Source organism: Musa acuminata, chromosome BXJ2-2 (assembly GCF_036884655.1).
Source record: "Musa acuminata AAA Group cultivar baxijiao chromosome BXJ2-2, Cavendish_Baxijiao_AAA, whole genome shotgun sequence".
Classification (NCBI taxonomy): Eukaryota; Viridiplantae; Streptophyta; class Magnoliopsida; order Zingiberales; family Musaceae; genus Musa; species Musa acuminata.
The window spans coordinates 31140045-31161071 of record NC_088339.1 but is presented as its reverse complement, the minus strand read 5'-3'; the positions used below and the strand labels follow the sequence as shown (position 1 = coordinate 31161071).

The following is a 21027-nucleotide window of genomic DNA, read 5'->3' as shown; positions in this document are numbered from 1 at the left end:
ACAATGACCAATATTTATCGGCATTAACCCTTTTCCTGACAAGAGTTGTGTTTGCACACCATTAGCATATGACATGATGCAAATCCGTGTGCTAGAATCATTCTGGCACTATACCTATTTGCCATAATAGACCAGCATGGCCAGCACATACACACATTAATATGCTCCTACAAGGTGGACAAGAAACACATATTACTATCTGTGTATTAAGTGTTAACCACTTCAAATTGAATGAGACCACCAATGTAAATTTCTTCCAAGAAAGACTGCATTATTTGATGGATGACTTTACCAACATGGATGCCTTCATAGTTGTTAAGTGTGCATGAGAAATGAACTCGTTTCTGTGAGTTCAGTTCAGTTTGTTGTATGGTTCTTTTGGGTTGAGTTTTATGGATCACCTGCATGTAGAATTCAGTAGTAACTCAAAATTGAATTACAATCATATCCACTCATATTAACTTTTGTCATTATTGACCTGGATTTAGGTTGTTTTTCTTGTAATTATTGTTTGTTCAAGAACCATGGTTTTGTCTATCTAGTGGTGGTACTAGCTATTTGTTATGTTTGCTTCAGACTGGACAGTCTTGTGGGTTTATTTGGTGCTGGATGCCAACCAAGTTCCACGAGTGATCCCTTTGGTTTGAGAAGAATATCTTATGGGCTAGTAAGTCATGTATTTATATGTTATTTTAATAGACAAGATATCATCTGTTTATTTTTCATTTTCAGGTGCAGATACTAGTGGAGAATAACAAGAACTTGTACTTAGAAGATGCTTTGAGATTGGTAGCAGATATCCAACCGATAGAAATAGACGGCAGTGTCATTACTGATGTAAGTCAGTGTTATTCTTGATTGTTACTTCTTGTCAAAGCATGTATCATTTTCTTGCAACATTATTTGTTGCCTTGTTCTTCAGGTACTAAAATTCGTTACAAGGAGATTGGAACAACTTCTTGTAAGTATCATTTCCACATGACATAATTTTGTCATTGAGTTGCATTCTTTATATACTGAACTTTACTTTATAGATAGTTATGCTTGGATCAATGTTCTTTAGTAATAACCTCTCATGCCATAGAGATGTATGATCTTTGATTCTGTATTAGTTTGTTTTGCTACTTTTCTATGTTTGATGTGGCATGGTAGGATAGTTGTTCGGGATAGAAACCAAGTGTTCAGTAAGGTTTGCTGTACCGCCCAAGTTGGTATGGTATGGATGGTACATATTGATCCGACGGGCGACTAAGACGTGGATTGCCTAAGTTCCTTTGCCCCAACGTACCATTTGTTGGTACACTGGTATGGAGCGGTATGTACCGTACCAGCTGATCGACACAAGAAGTTGAACCTTGGTGTTCGGCACAACAATCTGTCTTTATTTTGCTGGATTTATCAACAACTTTAATGTGAAATTTTATCCCTCTCAAAGGAACAAGTTGGCAATTTGCTACCATTTCTCAAATAAATAAGTAATAATAATAACCTTTTCTCCTCCTCTGCCTTCTGTGTCATTGTTGCTGCTGCCTCCTCCTACCGGCACAGGTCCCTGCCATGGCCACCTCCTCCTCAACCTGAAAATCATAGTGATCAAGTAATATCAGCAAAGTGCATAATTGTGATATCAGAACAGTCATTGTGCTTCTTAGACCTCGAATAATGTTGGCATATTTTCCAACCAAAACAATTCAAGAGTCAACAGCAAACAGAAAGAGGAGAGAGTGCTTCATTCTTTCTTAAGCCTCCCCTATGTCAGGTGTCATTATCCATTATCACAGATAACAGATTTAAGTAAGACAACCTAACAAATGTATACAACTCTCATTGAAACATCTACATTCTGTTTTTCAAAGTGACATGAAATGGTGATCACCAACATATTTTTGAAAATGAAAACAGAATAAAAAATGTTTGATACTGCCTAAGCAATTGTCTGTGTTTATATGATGGGAAGCAAATATGTTTTACTCTCAACATACATGTGTATGGACATTCAATCTGCAAAATGCATGGTTTTCTTTGGAAATTTATGAGATTAATTGTCTCTTGCCAGGTGGATAAGGGTATAAGTCCAGAAATAGTCCGTTCAGTGCTTTCAGAGCGTGCAAATTGGCCTTGTCTGGCTGCACAGTCAGCCATTGAAGTAAGCGATATTTAGTCACTGTTCTTTTTTAGAATATTGTTTTCTCTACTATGCAATTGCTGTCATCATGAATTGTGTCACCTTTTCCTTTTTTATTGGTGGCGGGAATGGAGTGGTGTAATACCACACATAAAATTTTGCATGTCCAAGGAATTACTAGGAAAGGTTATTTTGCAATTTAAACTCAATAATGAAATCTGATTTGCAGCTGTCTAAAATTGTGATTCTAGATAATTTGTTGTCTGACAAATTATTTTTGGTTTATTTGTAGAAAAATATTCGCGTGGCATAGGAGTTTTATTTAATTTAACAATGTGCTAAGAGTTCCTGTAATTAGTTCAGGTCGGTCTCCATATGTTAAGCACCATAGGCACTATATATGAACAGAATGTTGGTATCCTGTATGCTTCTCTTCCGTTGTTGAATGTCCAATTCCTTGTGAATTGCAAGGAATGATCCTTGATATTAATTTCAATCTTTAAACTACTTTTGTATCTCTTCTTAGTTACTTCTCTTCCTCTTAATTTCAATAACTCGTCTATCTTTCTGTGCTTCACTGGAATAAACTTGCAGCATTTAGGCATCACATTTTGAGGATGATAGATAATTTATTGAAGGAAATGACAATTTTATGCTCTTCGGAAGAAAGAGGAGGCAGAGATAGCTCTAAAACTCTCTGGATTGAACATCTCCGAAAACAGCATTATTCCATCTTCTAATAGATGATTACTTGAAGCGTTTATCTGTCACATAGTGGAACTTTTGCTGTCAATCCATGTGTCAGTCTCTTATGATACTGCCAACTGAAATTATCGCATGATTTGGACAACTAGATGCAAAACCAATCGATGCTATTTTTTATTTGCAAGATAAATTATTTACACAATTTTTTTTGGTCCAAACAAGTGGAAGTCACATCTGTTCAGATCAATGCAACTTGCATAAGTTGGACTTTGGGATTTTTCTTTTTTTTTTTTGTATTTTAAAGGCAGTACATGGTAATGAGAGATAAGCTGATAGCTATCTGGTATTCCAAAATGAGAGCAGATTTTATGCAAGTGCATGCCGTTCTGGAGACATGTACAATATCAAGTCAGAATTTGAGATAAAACACTGAGATCACAACAGAATGAATAAATCGAGGGATTACAACATAAAATTATTTGAAATTCTACATATGTATTCTGCTCAAGGGATCTGAACAATCGCTTAAAGTCATGACTTCGATAAAACACAGAACAGGGTTTAGACTTTAGAGTGTTGTTTTTCATTTTGTCAGAAAAAAAAATTCTTAACACAATTAAGTATGCATACAGAATTGACATTTTTTGTGCTGCAAAAGTTGAGATAGTACACATTGCTCTTTGCTGTAAATATTTGGTCAAGTATATGGGAAACATATATATCCTTGTACTCAATACATGACTTTGCTCATGCATAGATGGCAAAATTATTTGCTTCCATAGAATTAGCACCATTACCTGTCGGTATTTCATGTTTTAGAGCTTGTATTCCTTGCATTGCTCTGATCATCCCCGTAGGCTTCTGATATATATAGTGGAACTATTCTTAAGGCATATTCTTTCGAGTTTGAACAACCAATTATCTTTAAGTACTTTCAAAATATCATTTAACGACTTCAACTTAAGATTTTAATTTATTTGGTGTTAGGTAAATAATTGCCAGCTTATCTTTGTTGACGTCAAATGCAGATGGAGGCCTTGTCCAAAGGTGATATATTTTCAAAAGTGGTTCAAGCATACTCAAGGCCGACAAGAATTATTCGTGGAAAGAATGTTGATTCTAGTTTTGAGGTAATTAGATAAATATTTCTATACAAAGTCTCCTTTGTCTTGCTCCTGATCTAATTAGATATTAATATTATCTTCATTTAAGTTCCAAAACCTTCTCTTGTTTCATTCTATATTTAAATATCCTTATATTATCTAGTAAGGTTTGCCTTACTGGTCCATATTGGTGTATTGACTGGTTGTCGGTAAGATACATACCGAGTTGTACTGAGTCGTACTGAGTATACCGACACATGGTGCATGGGGGCGTACCAATATACCGCCTATACCGGTCTCTTATCAGATCGGTACATACTGCTCGTATCGAGCGGTATGCCATGGTATGATGAACCTTATTATCTAGTACTAGTAAATTTTTCTTCTATCTTTTCTCTCTTTCATTTTTTTCCAAAAGATGTCTAGTACCATCAATCTATGTTGATTCATCAAACTTTCATTAAATATGACTTTATAATCCGTCCACATAAGTCACTATCTTTTTGGCAAGGTGATATGACTGCTCTTATATGTAATCAAAAGTCATCTCTCTAAATATTTAAACATGTATGGCTCTCACATCTGATCAGTTATACTAGCATCTAGATTTTTTTTCTTCTACTAAAAGATCATAGTCTTAACCGAAGTTTAAAATCTTGGTCTGATGCTAATATCAGTCAGTGGCAGGTACGAATCAATGTACCAACATCCGGCAAAGGTCATTCCTTCCAAACTAGAGAGGAAGAGGGGAGGAGGAGAAGAGGAGGGAGTAGGAACGGGATTAGAGGAGGGGGGGCCAAAAAGGAGATATACTGGTAGGAGACAGCGATCTGGATGTGAAGTAGGTGGCAACAATGCAATGGAAAGGAAGAAAAGGTGAGATATATATATATATATATATATATATATATATATATATAAAGAAGTAAAGAACTGCTGGGCAATTAGTAGTACCAACCGGTATAGTTTAGTATTGGTTTGTTTACTGCCCCATGAGCTTGATACAATGAGCTTACTAAGCGATCTAGCCTACACCACACCAAATCACCCTGTATAGTTTGATGTCATATCCCTTGTGTGGTGAGCTCAAGACCATGAGCCTATCGAGAGGTTGGTTGTAGGGGGCTGTAAATACCAGCCAGTATTAGAAGGTAAGTGCATTATTTTAAAACTTGGTCTTAACAATTCATCGTGCAGGTCCAAATCAATGGCATCTATGACTTAATAAGATTCATTAACCCCTTTACTGGTTGATTAGATATCCGGGGCTAATGCAGTGGAGCAATCAAATGACCAGATAGGCCTGTGGCCTTCACCTGTCAGTTTAAAATAACGGGCTCATGCACCAACAGTTTCAGGATTGATTAGAACTCTGAGGTCCTTAAGCTTAATAGCCCGAGCCCAAAGGCCTCAAGCCAATGCCAGTCCAAGCTTGTGCTTTAAATTCTGAAAGGGTACAACAGGTCCTGCTTAAAACTTCAGCTATTTGCAGGGCATTAAGAGGCTTTAATTGGGTCTGACTGAGATTGTTATAAAAATAATTAGTTTCTATATGCTTGTTCTCTTTACATGATATAGTCTACATCCTATATTCCATTTACCATATTTCATCTTCAGTTCTTTTATTTTTATTTTGCTCTCACATACTTCTATCAACTTATTGTGCAATTAAGCTTATTTCACCTAGCAATAGTGCCACTACTTTGTATATATTGGTATTTTTAAATTGGAGCTCTTCTTAATTGATCATTATTTTATATTTGTTTTATAAACTTCTGAAGTGCAACGTAGCGCTGCTGCTTATATGGAGAAGTTTTCAGTTTTCTATTAAAAGCAAATGCCACTGATGTCAAAAGTAGAAGTTTAAAAAGTAGAACTAACAATCAAAGGTCTTGGCAATTAGTTTTTGTTGTGTTTGTTATGCTGCCAACTGAAGCACAGCCACCTGACCTCAACTTGTTGAGTAGGTAAGCGAGGCTGCATTCGAAAGGAATGAAGAACTAGCTTTGTGGAGTGCCTACTTGGAAGTAACATCTAAGGTTCACCATGGTAATTTCAATTCTTTAAAATTTTGAATATTGTAGTACCTGGCTACCTGCATTGCACTTGCTTCTGTTAATGTTATGCTGGTTTTGTTTGCCATTTGCTTGTCTTCTAGGTGTCAGCATGGATAGTTTTTTTCAAGCTTCTTTGCTATTGCTACAACCACTTGAAGATTTCTTCGACAATGTCTTTGTGATGGTGGTAAGTGTTCTGTTATCCTTGGCACTAACTTTGTCAGCATTTCTGATGCATGAATTACATATGTCATTTAAATACAGTGAGATGGCAATTATGTTCTCCAGTATGTTCAACAATTGTCATGAAATTATGATCTATTGTATGTATTTTGTTTAATCCTTAATCGGTTATTATCATTGACATCGTTTGCATAGTACTTTAGATTTGATTCTGTAGTGTGAGCCAAGGGCAGTGATTTCATGGCAAAAGATGTGCAAATACCTTTCTAAGATGGTATCTGTGATGAGGCATGCCCTTGTGCATAATGGTATAGGCCAAAATTTAAGCCATATGTTGGCACCTCTGTTTCAAGTCAACATGGCACATTCTGATACCTTTCTGGCATATATGTTTCAACCTGTTTAAGCACGTACTTGGCACGACAATCCTTGGTGTCAGCCTCATCAGGACTTATCATCTTGTCAAATGTGTGATTTATTTGATGAATTTTCTTCTACTTGGATATTGCAGGCATGCATCTTGTCAAACTTGTATTTATCAACTTTCAATCAATTGCATGTGGGTATAGAATAAATTAGAAGATTATATTATAGCAAATATCCACCATGATTTCAATCATCCATACTCGCTGAAAAGGTTTTATATTTTTTCTGGTTTGTAATTAAATTTTAATTGGTTATAGTTATGCATAAAATAAAAAACTTGACAAATATAAAAAGAAAACATTTATTACAAAGTTAATCTTGGTATATTAATTATTTATTACTTGCATTTCATTTGCATTCTCAATATTTGTTTTATTAAGTATCATTCTCATTCCTCCCTCAAAATGGTGTCCATTTCATCTGTCCATAACTAGGATCACGTACCCATCCTTGTTTTTGGTCCTGCATATTTCTATTCATCAAAATTTTCATTATTCTTTATAACTGATATTTAGCTCATCTTAAGCTTGAACTTATAGTGACTTGTAGTACGAGTGGACAATGGCAGATAACCAAGTCATTATTTAATAGTACGTCACCATGTTGGACTTCCCCATCATGAGTCAACCTTCTCCATTCCATCATGTAATCACAGACAGGAAATAAATAAGTCTCTCAGATAGGGTAAACCTACCTTTTTCGATGTATGGAGATGCAATGCTCTACATCTCTTGGTGGTCTTAAACATCACAAACCACCCATGAAGGTTTAAATTAATCATTTCTTGTTGGATGTAGTTCTTAGATTGAGAATCTGAACAGCCCTATTGAACCAACATGATCTGGTCTGCAGAGCTTTTACTTGCATCTCAAAAGTTTAATACTAGGTCAAGAAATAGACGAATAATTTCATATCACCATATTAGTTCAACTAAACTAAAAGCTTAATCCACTCTTTTTCTTTTTTTCCTTTTTTTTCCATGTCCTTCCCTGATAATGCAAGTAGGTATCAAGGTGTCTTTACCAGAATATGCTTGCTGAACACTTATTTCAGTTTCCTTTTTTAGCAGCGCATGTAGTCTATTTCGTTCTTTATTTTCTTTAATTTTGTTGCTGTTTATGCATGCATAGGAGGATGAAACAATCAAGAACAACAGGCTTGCAATTCTCAAGAAAATCGCAGATCTACCAAAAGGAATAGCAGATCTCTCAGTTTTGCCTGGGTTTTAGATTGCCCCACTCCCTTGATTCTCCTCACTCCGTGAGATGTACAGAACCAGAGAAATGTTCAATATTTGTCGCCTGGTGATGTTGGGCAACTACTGAGAAAATTTTCCATGTAAAGGCTTTGTGATTTCTTGGCTCTGTAATTGTATACACAAGTATAAATTGAGTTACGCCAATATATAAATTGCCAAATGTAAATTATCTACAATACTGTAGTTATTTGGTCTCGACTCCAAACCTCTGAAAGGAAAAACAGATACTGTAGTTATTGTGCTGCATTCTCTTGCAGTTGTCTTATTGGGATTACGAACCCGATTTCATCCAATTTTATGCGTCTGCACCATACCCTTGCGTTTAATTTTGTGTCAGATCATAACCCATGATGAAATAGAATAAAATAAACAAAGAGTAGCTTCTCGTTTGTAAGAAACTTGGGCAAATTGGTGGATTTAGTGAATCATGTAAACGAAGAAAATTACTGGGATATTTTCTAGTCAAAGAATCAAGGAAAAAATTAATATTATTAGTTTTATCAAAGACTCCTTCACTACTTAATTCTTTGAAAACTAAAATCAAGGGAAGGGGAATGAAAGCATTATCCAATGAATATAGGGGTTTTGGACACAAAAAAGAAATCTTATATACATCACACAAATCGCCATCATAATAATGAATAATGAATAATGAATTATATATATATATATATATATATATATATATATATATATATATATATATATATATATATGTGTGTGTGTGTGTCTTTTTTGTCACGTGATAGACAGACTATTTTACCCCTGCCTCACCCGTAATTTTTGAACAGGTCCCTCCGTCGGTCCACTGGACCCATCGGAGGCATAGCCTCCACGGCCATCGCCGTCGCTCGCAACCCCCCTCGCCGTCAACTGCGGGCGATGAAGGAGGGGGGGCGGCCCACCCTCGCCCCCAACCTCCGTCGTTGGTTGCGGAGGGGCTGTGCAACCTCCTCGCATCCCCTGCTTGCCGTCGACCGCTGGCGACGAAGTCGCGGGCGTGCCCTTGTCGTCGCCAACGGCTGCTGGCGAGGACGGAGGTGTGGCGGCCCGCCCTCGCCCGCAACCTCTGTCGCTGGTCGCGGAGGCTGCTCCTCCATCGCTGGTTCAGTGGGGATCTGACAGAAGCCCGTCAGATCCTGGTCGCGGAGGCTGCGCCTCCTCTCTCTCTCTCTCTCTCTCTCTCTCTCGCCCGTCAGGACCTCTGTAGGTTTACCTATTTAATTTTCCCTTTTTTGAATGTTTCAAAAAGAAAATTTCCCTTTTTGAGCTTTTCTTGCTCATCAGTTAGCAAGAAAGAAATTATATTTAATCTATTAAAGACAAAAACAAATGAATGAACTAATACATTTCCTTTTTTTATTTATTTATCTTTCTTTTCTTGAGTTATTCTACAAGGAATATGGGAATCCACTGAAGTCGGAAATGACCATAGTTTATTCTTGCCACATTTTCTCTGGTAATCTAGCTTTGACTCGTCAATAGATTCATGTAAAACATCTGTCCTTCAGGTCAAAGTTTATAGCCATTGTCAGATCAGTGTGATCGCACGTTTTAGAGAGCCGTGAATGAATGAGTATTCAATGTGACCTTTATTGTTGTCTATCTTGAATTGTGCCATAAACTCGAGATATACACTTGACTTTCTATTCCATATCACATCATCAGATTCATGTGTTCTCCTCCAGCCAGAATGATTCACAGTTCTTCCATGGCAATGCAAAATTGAGTTAACTTGGCAATGCTTTTGGCTTTAAAATATCAGACTAAAAATTAAAAATAAAAATTTTAATTTTATATTCTTCGGTCAATTAAATGAAAAAAAATCATTTTTTTTTCTCGATTGAAGAAAGAAATCTTTCTGCACGAGTGACAAATTATTGCTTACAAGGGGATAAAATGCTCATCATATATGACCGACGGTGGTCGCCAGTTCCGAACCGAGGATCAATAACCCACTGCTCGTCTCTAAACCGGACCGATTCTTCTGAACCGTTAGTTCCGAACCGGCAGAAGAAACTGACACCGCCACTCCCTTCCTTCTCTTGTTAGTCCCCACCAATGGCGTCTCCGTCGACGCCCTCTTCGCTGCAGCGTCCTGCGAGCTGACGAGGAGGGGGAAGTTTAGCAGCGCGCGAGAGCCACGGATGCGGAACGCCGCGCGGTCGTAGGCCATCGCCGCCGCCTCCGCGGTCTCGAAGGTCCCCAGCCACAACCTCGCCCCATTCCTCCCCGGGTCCCTGATCTCCGCCGCGTACTTCCCCCACGGCCGCTGCCTTACCCCCCTGTAGTTCCTCCCCCTTTCGCGCGCTGTGCGTTGCGGCGGCGCAACTTCGGTCACGGCATTGGGCGGCTCATTGCTACTACCGCCATCGGCACCCGACGTTGTCGTGGTGGTGGCGAGGTAAGCCAGGTCGGGGTGCATTTCCATTCTCTGGGCCGGTGGGAGCAATAGAACGGGAGGAGGAGAGGGAGAGATCGATGGATGTGCTCGCGTAAGTTCATGGGAGGGTGGGGGATGGGGTGGGAAGGAGATATAAGAGGAAGGAGAGGTAAGTTAGGTTCATGCATCTCTCATTCGTTCTCACGTTCGTCGATGCTTCCTTGGCAGCGACGGTTGCACGTGCATAATTTGCATGAGCGAAAGATCTATTAAACTACTTGTGTAACGACATTACGTTTGACGGAAGCTGCGATTCGTCTTCAATCAGTCAACGGTCCAACATTGTTTCCTGGGAATGGGTTGGGTCGAGCCAGGTCAGAAGTCCGTCGACTTGGCTCAAGTTAAGATGGATAGCGTGCTTCATCTGAGTCCAACCCACTGAGTTAACCGGTAAATACTTGATCGCGAGTCTGAGTTCAATCGAGTTGTATAAATTAATTGGGTTACGCCGGAGAAAGTGAACGTGGAGTAGGATCGCATGGCATGAACTAGGCACCTTTTTTGCCTCCCTGGATCCCATATAGGATTTGACACAGTCAAGTCTTCTAATTATGACGATGATCAGTTGAAAATTTTGAAGCATGAACAAAATAGTGCAAGTACTGCGGATTTCATTTTGCTTAAAAGGTTGTCATGACAATCACTGTATTTCTTTTAATTAGACTTCTCTAATATTTTAATTTTTAAATTTAAAATTTTATATTAAAAATTTATAGTAAAATGCTAATGTTATTGACTTTATTAACGGAACATACCGTATGAATAACATAAAAATAATAGGTAAAATGATAATTTTAACGATTGTAGCATATGGTGACATTTTGGGTGGTTGTTGTGGTGATGGTCGATGACAACGATACGGTGGTCGATATTGTCGATGCCGATTCGAACATCAACAATGAGAAGACAAAGGCAAAGCGGTGAGACATCTGCGTCAAAGTCGAAGGAGGAAGAGGAGGGAGGTGAGCTATCTGTGTTGGCACCGCACCGCTCTACCTCCTCTTTCTCCTCCGATGCCACTCTCCATCTACGTCGGAGCCAGAGGAGAAAGAGGAGGTAAGTGAGACATCTACATCAGCAATGTGCTCAAATCCTCGAACGATTTCTTCGTCGAGCGGCATTGTAAATTCAAAAAAAGGGTGGTGGGCAACGAGAATGAGAGAGAGGTTGCGAGCAAGCTTGGCGAAAAGGCACACTTACTTTGAGCTCTTAAGCTTTAGCTAACGTGTGAATGATACATACACCCCGATCACAACAGCATGGTGGCAACCTACTTTCGAATCAACTTCGCCCACGATCAGAGAGTATTCGATTGGACGGCGAGAATTGATCATCGCATAAAATAGAGGCCTAAAGAGTACAAATTCGATAGTGGGAGAGACAACAAACCCTCATCCTCCTTCCCACTCACCTTCGGCGTCGTGGTGGTGGGGAGAGTATAAGAAAGATGGCGACAACATATACAACAAGCGAGACAACAAATAAACGATAAATCGCCGCATTATGGTTAGCCTTCCGAATGGGAATTATCATTTTGCCTAGGATTTTGAGATCAATCGGTAGTATCCTCTTTGCTTCACCTGCTTCGTCTTCCTCTTCCCTTCTTATGGTTAATGATGTAGATTCCTCGCATACCTCCTCTTCCTCCTCCGGCCCCAATGCAGATGCAGAGTGACGCTAGAAGAGGAAGAGGAGATAGAGTGGTGCGATGCCGACGTAAATGCCTCACCTTTCTCCTTTTTCTCCTATGATACTGACGTAGATGCCTCACCACTCTGCTTGCTCTTCATCCTCTTCATCAATGTTCAGCTTGACATCGACAAGGCTAACCGCTACATCGTCACCAACCACCCACAATGTCATCGTCCGCCACCATCATTAAAATTATATTTTGATTCATTATTTTTATGTCATTCATCTGTTAATAAAGTCGATGACATTATGATAAATGATTATAACTATATGATATTAATTTATAATTATCCCGAATGACAATGATAAGTTGAAACTCTTCACATGACATGATGTAGGTTTGTTAAAAGCTAAGGATAGACCGATATGCAGCATCTAATTCTCTTTCTTTTTTTCAGGCAATTTTTTCCCCTATTCTATTTTTTTTAATTCTCATTTTAAGCTTGCAGGATTAATAATTCCCGTTTGCACGTGTCTTATTAAAGACGAGGAAGAAGTAATTTCCAAACGTATTTAGAAAAACTCTATTTGAGTTAAGGAAAGAAATCTAAGCGACTTGGTTGATTTGGCTGATGGCATACTTATCCGACATAAATTGATGTTTGTGGCGGCGGGCGGACCTCGAAATAAAACGTACTAATCCGCTTTTTCATGGTACCCTACAGAATAGAATTGGTGAGACACTATAATCTTTTCATATCCATTGAGTGGACGGTGCGTGAACAACCAAGACACTTCACATTTGTGTCTGTTATCATGAAACCTCACGTTTCATATGAAAATTGTGAGATCCTACAATTGACGCAGCACATTTATTGGTGAACAAATGAAACCATCAGAATATTACTTTCCACTGCATTTATATTTTCGTGACCAACTACAACTGATACATTCAGTGATGTGCGTAAATCAAAATTTGCAAGCAGAAACGAACAAATGTTTCACCAAATCCACTATTCTAATCATCAATATCTTGCGTCGTTGTAACAGAAAGGGGTTCCCGAATACAATTAAACAAAATGAGAATTACAGCTGACCAGGAATTTTTCCAATAACCAATTTGAGAAGCATTGTGTGTGTACAAATACTACTTGTAATCTGAATGAACCCCAATGAGAATGTAATCCAAACTTATTCTAACAATATCTTTGCAATGGATCATAAATGAATAACATACAAATATTTGCAATGAGCTTCATGTACAAGAAAATTTGTCGCCTGGTCTTCTGTAGTGCATTTACTTCCTTGTAAAAGATATCATAGTTTCATATGGCCAAGGCCTCCTTTGAAGGAACCATACAAGGGCCTCGATCTTCTGAAGCTAAATATGTCTTTGATTTGACAAACTTTGTGTGTATCGGCTTCCTGGACTACCTTTTTGTACTCGGCAGTGTGGAGGCCACCATAGACTTGCACACTAAGTGTTTTTCTTTGTGGTGCATCAACTTTGACATATGTACTGAAAAAATCTAACAGTTCTTCCTTGCTAAGCTCTCTTAATGCTGCAACCTGTAATTTGTCAGATAATTATGCAGAATTAGACAAGTCAAATAGCAAAATAGTCATCTAATGATGTAATCTCAAGCCTTTACCTCAGACTCTCTTCTGTCGAACTTCAGAGTTCCATCAACAATTTCCCTCCAATAAAAAGCAGACTCCTCCCGCAAGTTCTTGTGTTTCTCAAGTTTCATATCAATGAGCGCATTAACATTGCTCTGAGAATTTTTGTTTTTACTGTTAGTCCTCAAAATGATCAGACATCATAATTTGAAATTCTATACTCACATATTAGGAACCCTTATCTGGACATCCAAGATACAAAATACAATGAAGAAAATTGGTTGCCATGAAAGCATCAGGGGAACATTGGAAAAGGATTTTCATGAGAGATTTTTTTTTTTTGTAGAAACCTAGAGCTTTGCAAAATATTTTCAGAGAAAGAAGCTATTATGAGAAAACTACCTATTCAAGGTTCAATTCTTACCCACCTGGTGGAAATCTGTTCTTGCAAAAAAGCTTCCAAAGTCAGCACTATTTCTCCCAGAGAATGATTTTTCTTTTTTGAAGGACCCTGATGTGATTTCTTTCTGTTTGGAACTCTTTTATCCCCTACTTTCCGGCATACCAAATAAGGCCACAATTTATAGAAGCTTATGATCTAGAAAAGAGAGGGATCCAGGTACTATTCCATTGTAAACTGGCTTCTGAAAGAAGCCTTTATCCTGGACTTTGTCCCTTGATCAACAGGACCGAACATCTATCACTAACAGCAGGCCCCACAGCTTAAATATAGCATGCTTCGGAGATGTTCTTTGTTTCTATCTCCTATTAATTGCTTAACAGATTTTTATGCCCATATTTCATGCTAGCTTGAAATGCTTGTGTAAATCTAGGGCTAGATCATTCAAGTAGTCAGCTGACAAGAACAACTTGTCGTTTTGTTTAAGAATAATCGAATTTCAGATGCCTCAGCAGTATATGTGAAGACACAATTGAATTGCTTGACCATATTTTGTCTGACAGCCAAACAGATAAACAGATGGATATCATAGCTTGTTGCTGCTTCCCCTGTAAGCTGTTAGGATTCCAATCTTCAAGTGTCCTTTCTCTCTCAAGGTGTTGGGTAAATGAATAAACTTTAATATCACTAAAAAAATCTGGGTATTCTGGGATACGCTCTCCATGCTATCATGACGGTGTATCTGGAAGAAGCAAAATCATAGAACACTCCTCTAGCAGTGCAGGGATCATGACCAGTGTGCTTTTTTTCTTTTTTCGCTGAAACTTCACTTTGTTTTCCATTTTTTCTCCTTTCATATACTTATTTCATCCTTCTATATCATTCTTTCCAGTGCCAAAAAAAAGAAAAACGAAAAGTTCTAGAAACATGTTGCAAATCCCAATCACAAAGCATAATTTATACAATACGATAACTTTGAAAGAGAAATATGGACTGTAAAATTAATGGCTTTTTAGAGTGACAAAATCATAGACATAATATAGAGAAAAGAGAAATATAGGAATATGGAACTGAAAGAGATTTCAAAGTCACCACTTGTTTTTAAATAGAGAGCAGGGTTTGCTGTATCAATGCATACCGTTCGATATGAGTGGTACATACCAGTTCGACAGGATACCAATGAGCGGACTAGCCTCTATCGAGTGGTACCGATCACTTAACCCTATATCGGACAATACAAGGTCTATACTAGGCGGTGGCAGTCAAAATTCGATCGTTACTGACTGGTACTAGACTAGTCAATAACGATCGGATTTCGACCATTACCGATCAAGGGCTGAGATTCCCTATTTCAAATGGTCAATTTGACCGTTTGAGGTTTAGAGGGATTTTTAAACCCTTTCCTCCCCCCTCTTGCTGCCCATTTCACTTTCTTAATCTCTTAAACTTTCTCAAATTCTTTTCACTCACATCTCTCATATTCTCGAATTTTCACTCTCCTAAACTCAACAAAGCTACAATTTATGGATTGGATCAAATTTAGGAGGCTAATTTGGGAGGATTAAGAGGAAGAATATTCTAATCAAGAGGTATGTATTCTCTTTCTAGATTTTTATTGATTTATGAGATGATTAAACCTATTCCATGTGATGTATGACTTAATGTTAAATATGTTGTTTGATATATTTTTTATGATAGAATAGTGTTAATTAGGAAGTAATTAAGATCTTTAATATTGTGATTAGTGTGTTTAATATTTATTTTTTTCACAATTAGACACTTAATAGGTTAAATCTTTATATTGTAAGCATATTAAGGATTGGATCATATGTTTGTGATGTTATAATAGGTTTAATTAGGTTTTAATTAACTTTTTTAATGCTGTGATTAATAGTTTTAATGATGATTTAATAAAAAATTGATCGATATTGGGTCAATCTACATTATTTTTGCTAAAATTATACTAAATTTATATTTATTTCTAACTTAAAAACCCTAATCTAACTTTTTTTATTTTTCAAGTATTTTTGAAGATTTTTTTGATGATTTTGAGCATACCATCGGTACGCCCCAGTATACCGTTGATACGCCTCGGTGCATGGTGGTGGTTTATTATCGAATTAATCCTATGTCAAGCATCTGTATACTACAAACATTTTGTTGATAAAAAACCATGCACAACAGAAACAAAGGTTATCCTCTCGTCTTAATAGAGAAAAATAATGTCAGAATTTGGATTAACTAGCATAAAGTAATATATTTTGGTAAAATTAGTACAGAATTCAAACAAATATGCAAATGCAAAGTAAAAAATTCAAAATCTTGTGAGCAGTTTCTACAGAATTAGAATTTAACTTCTTATATGTTTTGAATAACAGAATTGCATTCCTAACCTCTAACAGCATGTATTACAATTAGCTGTAAACACAATGAACTAAAGCAAAAGCCCAGAACTAGTGACATAGTCAAGTCAAAGTCCCTAAGCTAGATAAATTTAAAATCGCCAGGAAAAAAGTACTGGTGACCAACCTTGTATTCTTCATTAGTCATTTCATAAAGTTTACTTTCAAACATCTCGAGAAAAGCAATGACTCTAGCATCAAGATATGCTGGATCCTGAAAAGTCAAAATAAGTTAAATCTAAAAGTAAAAAAAATATGTATATCAGAAAGTGTTATTGAGGTTCACCTTTATTGTAGATTGAATTATGATCTGCACTCCCCTAACTCCAGAGTCATTCCTGAGTATGTGATATTTAGAGTTAGCCACACATGTTGAATCTACAAGGGGTGGAAAAAGAATTTCCACATACCTTTGCACAAGTGCAGTTATATAACCAAGTTGCTCAACCGATCGAAGCTGATGGAATGCCGCTTGCTTGGCAATTAGAGCAAAAAGCTGAAGTTTAACATTTAACTTGATATCATCTTGATGAACCTGCACATAGTGACCTGATATTAACCAATTATCCTACAAAAATGTTATAATCACAAGAGACGATATTGTGATATCCCAAATAATTCCAATTGAACAGTCAGAGGGATGTTTTGGTGGTATAAGGCAGGAGTACTCTGCTAATAATACAGGCTTTAATTTTTGTAACATTTTGGGTTGTGGTCAAAAGCCAGTAATATCTCAGTTTCTGTACATGTGAGGCATAACAAGCCATGTAGTAATAAATTGTACCAGAGTGAACATAACATTACACATGCAATAAGTGGAAATAAGTGGAATGGGTCTTGTCGTTGTACATAAAGTAAAATGGACACTCTACCAATCAAGTTTTTTAATTCCAGGTGTCTATTGTCAGATAGCTTTTTTCTCACTAGAATGGTGGATAAAGTAATTAAGAATTGTAAGGTTATACCTGAAGGCTCAACGAATCAACACATGTTGATAGTATTAGATATTTGCTAAGAAAATGAAAAAGGAAAAAGATCCTAGATCTACTAGGACTGGATGGTGACATTTTAAAGATAATAATATAAGAATTTCAAAAATAAGATGGATAAAGAGGACGATCAAAACTTAGACAAGGATAACATTGAGATTACAAGAATAAGGGTGATATCCAAACTTATGAGAATGATAAAAAGATTAGGAGCTTAATAATTGGAGAATCTAAAGATACAAAAGATGTAATCTAAAAGATTATGCTTTAAAGACTAGCAAAAAAAGTAAATGTGAGAAAAAAATCTAAAAATACTTCAAATATAAAAAGAGGCCAAAAGAGCTTCTAGTATGGTAGGATATAAGGATTATGATAATTTTTACAACAAGTTTGATACTAAGGATGGGGAAAATGATACCTATCAAATTGCAAAAAAGAAAGCTAAAAAATTTAGGTAATATTAGATGTATTAAAGATGAAGAAAAAAAATGCTTATTGATGATAATGAAATTAAGAAAAGATTGAGAAAAATTATTTAATGAACATTCTATAAATGAATTAGCCTTAAAGATGGAAAAGAGTGATAGGTTTAGTAATCACAAATTAGTACAGAAAATTAGACCAAGTGAGGTAAAGCAAAAAAGCTTAAAGGAGGTGAAAATAAGTAAGAATCTGGGACATAGTGGTATTTTTATTGAGGTTTGAAAGAGTTTAAAAGACCAAGAAATAGCTTGCTGGCAAGCTTATTCAATTAAATTATGAGTTTCATAAAGATGCATGATGAATAGAGGATTGTTATAAGATAGTTGGTAGAGGCATCAGGAATTCTATGGGATCATTGGGTATTGTGAGATAGTTGCTATACGGGTCAAAGTGTTATAAGATAGTTGTTATAACAACAATGCTATACAGTGAAGTCACCGGGCGTCCGGGCACTCACCTAGGCGGCCGGGCGAGGCGAGGCCCGAGTGCCCGCCTATTGGACAGGGTAGACGACTTGACTCAGGTGCGACCCAAGCGCTGGGCGGGCTGATCACCCGCCTAGTTCAACTCAGGCTAGGTCGAAACTGAGTCGAACCAAAATACTTATATGGTTCGATTAAACCAGGTATCTATCGAAGAAACTACCACCCACGAGTGGCCTAACGCAGAAGTCCTTTCCCCAGTGCGTTTCTCATGCCAGCAGAGTTCCTCCCATCGGAAAACGACGATAGCAACGACAGCGATGGCGTCTTCCTCCAGTGGCAGCGTCTTCTTCCCTTCCCTCCAGATATATCTCTCTCTTTCTCCCCCTCCCTCCTCCCTCCTACCTCTGCCACATTCACCACAGCCCTCCTAAGTTCACCATCGCAACCCTCCTACATTCACCGCAGCCCCCCGTCTCCCCCCTCTTCCCCAATCGCTCTTCCCTCTTCCTTGTTCATTGCAGCCCTCCTACCGTCCTACGTTCCTCGCTCTTCACTCATTTTTGATGTGTCAAATTTGAAGAATATGGAAATTGGAATTGTTTCTTTGGATGTTTTTATGCTTGAGTTTTGGATTTTTTTCATGAAATTTCTAGAGGTTATGTTTTCTACCTGATGAATAGTAATCGGTTTGGAATTCAGTTTTGCAAAAATCTGGTATGGATGCAATGAGTGTTTGTTGCCTATTGTTGATTGGATGGAAAGCTTTTAGCAGAAATAGCATTTGAGCATTCCCACATAATGTGGGTCTGTGCATTAGTTTGTATGAATTCCTTGGACACCTGATGTTGTTCCAACAACATTAGGATGTACTGTGCATGCATAAGATACAACTTTGTGCATGTAAAGTTGAGAACAGCAGCTGCCTGCTGTAGTGAATAGTACCTGCCTTCTGTAGTGAACAGCAGCTGCCTTATTTGCCATAGTGAATCAGTAAAATGTCAATTATTATTCCTCTTGCTGTAGTTAAAGCTGCACATCTTGCTTTGTTTTGTCATTTTTGTTATCGGATATGGACAATGTAGTTTGGTACTTTAAATGAATACAAGTTTGATGTGTTATTTTAGTTTTAGTTCTTTTTTATTAATCATGATATATAATTTTTAAATTATAATATTTGGGAGCGTCTCACTTCGCTCAAGCAAGCGTCTAGCGCCTCGAGCATTTGGAGACCATGAAGCCTAGCACTTTTGACTACACTAATACCATATGGGTCCAAGTGTTGAATAATTAAGAAATAAGTTTTTATTACTTTGATGAGAATATTAAGATTGATTTGTGGAGTTATCAGAAAAGATAAAAATAAATAAATAAAGAGAGGAAAATAAATGTTTTTATCTATGATCAATTAGATATTGAAGATACATTCATGCGTAGAGTTACTAGGAAAGATAGGAAAAGATATGTTTTAATTTGTGATCAATTCGATATCGCTTCAACAGAAGATAAAATGAGTCAGAATTATTGATTTTAGTATGGTAAAGACATGTGCTAAGATCTATAGATTCGTAAGAGATAAAATATCCTATATAAAAGACTTTAATAGAAACAATAAATAAAAACTTAAGATTCTTAACTAAGAAAATGATTCTTCACATATCTTAATAGCAATAAAAGATCCATCTAGTTGACAACAAATAGTTGGGTCTTCATGGCTTTACTATTGTTGTTATTGGATATGGATAGGTTCTAGCTCGTATTGGTATGAATCCAAGCCGATACATACCAAGTTTCGAAAAAAAAGCCAAAAAAATGCAGAAAAAGAGAAAAAGATGCAGTTTAGTTGGCTTTGTTTAGAATGACCCATACTAAATTTTCACAATCTAGTTTTGAGTATTTTATCCAAAACAAGTCTGAAGCCTTAATACAGTGAGATTGGCAACTTGAAACTTTCATCTCTTTGAACCATTTTTTCTCTCATCTATACCCAACTTTCATGAAAACATATGGAAAATCAGGATTTACTCCATAATCTGAAAACCAAAGAGATGAAGAAGACCTAACATCATAGATGTAAAAAAATTTTCACATATGCTGAATGCACATACATATATCACCATAATTAGGGTCTTCTTCCCCAAGCACCAGATGGACTTTAGGCAACATAAGCTAATTTTATGAGGGCTGTAAATTTAGCCAGCTGACAGTATTCCAATACATCAACTATACGGGACAAAATGAATACAAGAGACTGCAAAGCTTCTCTCTTTTCCTACGATTAAGTTTCTTGGGTACAAATAATATAACTTCAAATTTTCAAGGCAAAGTAGCAAAGCTGCAGGCTTATTACAAATAGCATGATTGAAGTAAAAAGAAAAAGAAAGCAAAAGCAGAATAAGAAAAAAGAAACAACGTGAGAGGTCTGAGAAATGACTGCACAAAAACATCAAATAAAGATAGCTTAACAAGCAGTAATCCTTAAGCTTCCTAAAAGTTTCCTTAAATCATTACTTATAAGTGCACGATCAAAAAATTGTCAAAAAGTCATCCTGAAATCATCCCCATCACAAGTTGGACTTACTCCACTGTAACTGAATCCAATTATGAGTTGAGGAATATGGGTTAGCCTGAAAGATAGGCCAATGAGAATTTGAATATGAAGAGTCCAGGGGTACCGCAACAGAATAAGATCAAATTTATTTAAAGGCAACCCCACTAGGATGAAACATCCACATGTAATCCAGCCCTTTTTAATAGAATTGCCTATGATTTTTTAGTC

At 37.1% G+C, this 21027-nt stretch overlaps 3 protein-coding genes across 7 annotated transcripts in view; 1 reads left to right on the top strand and 2 right to left on the bottom strand.

Moving 5' to 3' along the window:
• Positions 1-8103, top strand: part of LOC135606035 (glycine--tRNA ligase, chloroplastic/mitochondrial 2-like) — a 53856-nt gene extending 45753 nt beyond the window's left edge. For 3 of the 5 annotated variants that reach the window (XM_065096750.1, XM_065096749.1, XM_065096751.1), the window contains 8 exons: positions 577-667; positions 733-837; positions 923-961; positions 2057-2146; positions 3859-3960; positions 5901-5982; positions 6092-6177; positions 7730-8103. In XM_065096750.1, coding sequence (XP_064952822.1) covers positions 577-667; positions 733-837; positions 923-961; positions 2057-2146; positions 3859-3960; positions 5901-5982; positions 6092-6177; positions 7730-7828 — 694 coding nt within the window. In that variant the 3' untranslated portion in view covers positions 7829-8103. Of the gene's footprint in view, positions 1-576; positions 668-732; positions 838-922; positions 962-2056; positions 2147-3858; positions 3961-4610; positions 4810-5900; positions 5983-6091; positions 6178-7729 lie in introns of those variants that run through there. The other 2 variants (XR_010484657.1, XR_010484658.1) reach the window with 2 other exon arrangements.
• A 1570-nt stretch (positions 8104-9673) lies between these two features.
• LOC103976213 (ethylene-responsive transcription factor 2-like) lies at positions 9674-10354 on the bottom strand. The gene has a single exon (XM_018822145.2). It carries the CDS (start codon positions 10286-10288, stop codon positions 9764-9766), a length of 525 nt encoding a protein of 174 aa, XP_018677690.2. The 5' UTR covers positions 10289-10354; the 3' UTR covers positions 9674-9763.
• Positions 10355-12929: 2575 nt separating this feature from the next.
• The window catches only part of LOC135584055 (insulin-degrading enzyme-like 1, peroxisomal), a 48892-nt gene continuing 40794 nt past the window's right edge, over positions 12930-21027 (bottom strand). Inside the window, exons 22-26 of the mRNA XM_009390174.3 lie at positions 16765-16889; positions 16641-16692; positions 16482-16568; positions 13585-13707; positions 12930-13501 (exon numbers count right to left, since the gene is read on the bottom strand). Of these exons, the coding sequence (XP_009388449.2) occupies positions 13250-13501; positions 13585-13707; positions 16482-16568; positions 16641-16692; positions 16765-16889 (639 nt within the window). The 3' untranslated portion in view covers positions 12930-13249. The remainder of the gene's footprint in view (positions 13502-13584; positions 13708-16481; positions 16569-16640; positions 16693-16764; positions 16890-21027) is intronic.

Excerpts from the sequence above, each read along its gene's own strand:
- LOC103976213 (XM_018822145.2), bottom strand. The coding sequence starts at position 10,288 with ATGGAAATGCACCCCGACCTGGCTTACCTCGCCACCACCACGACAACG.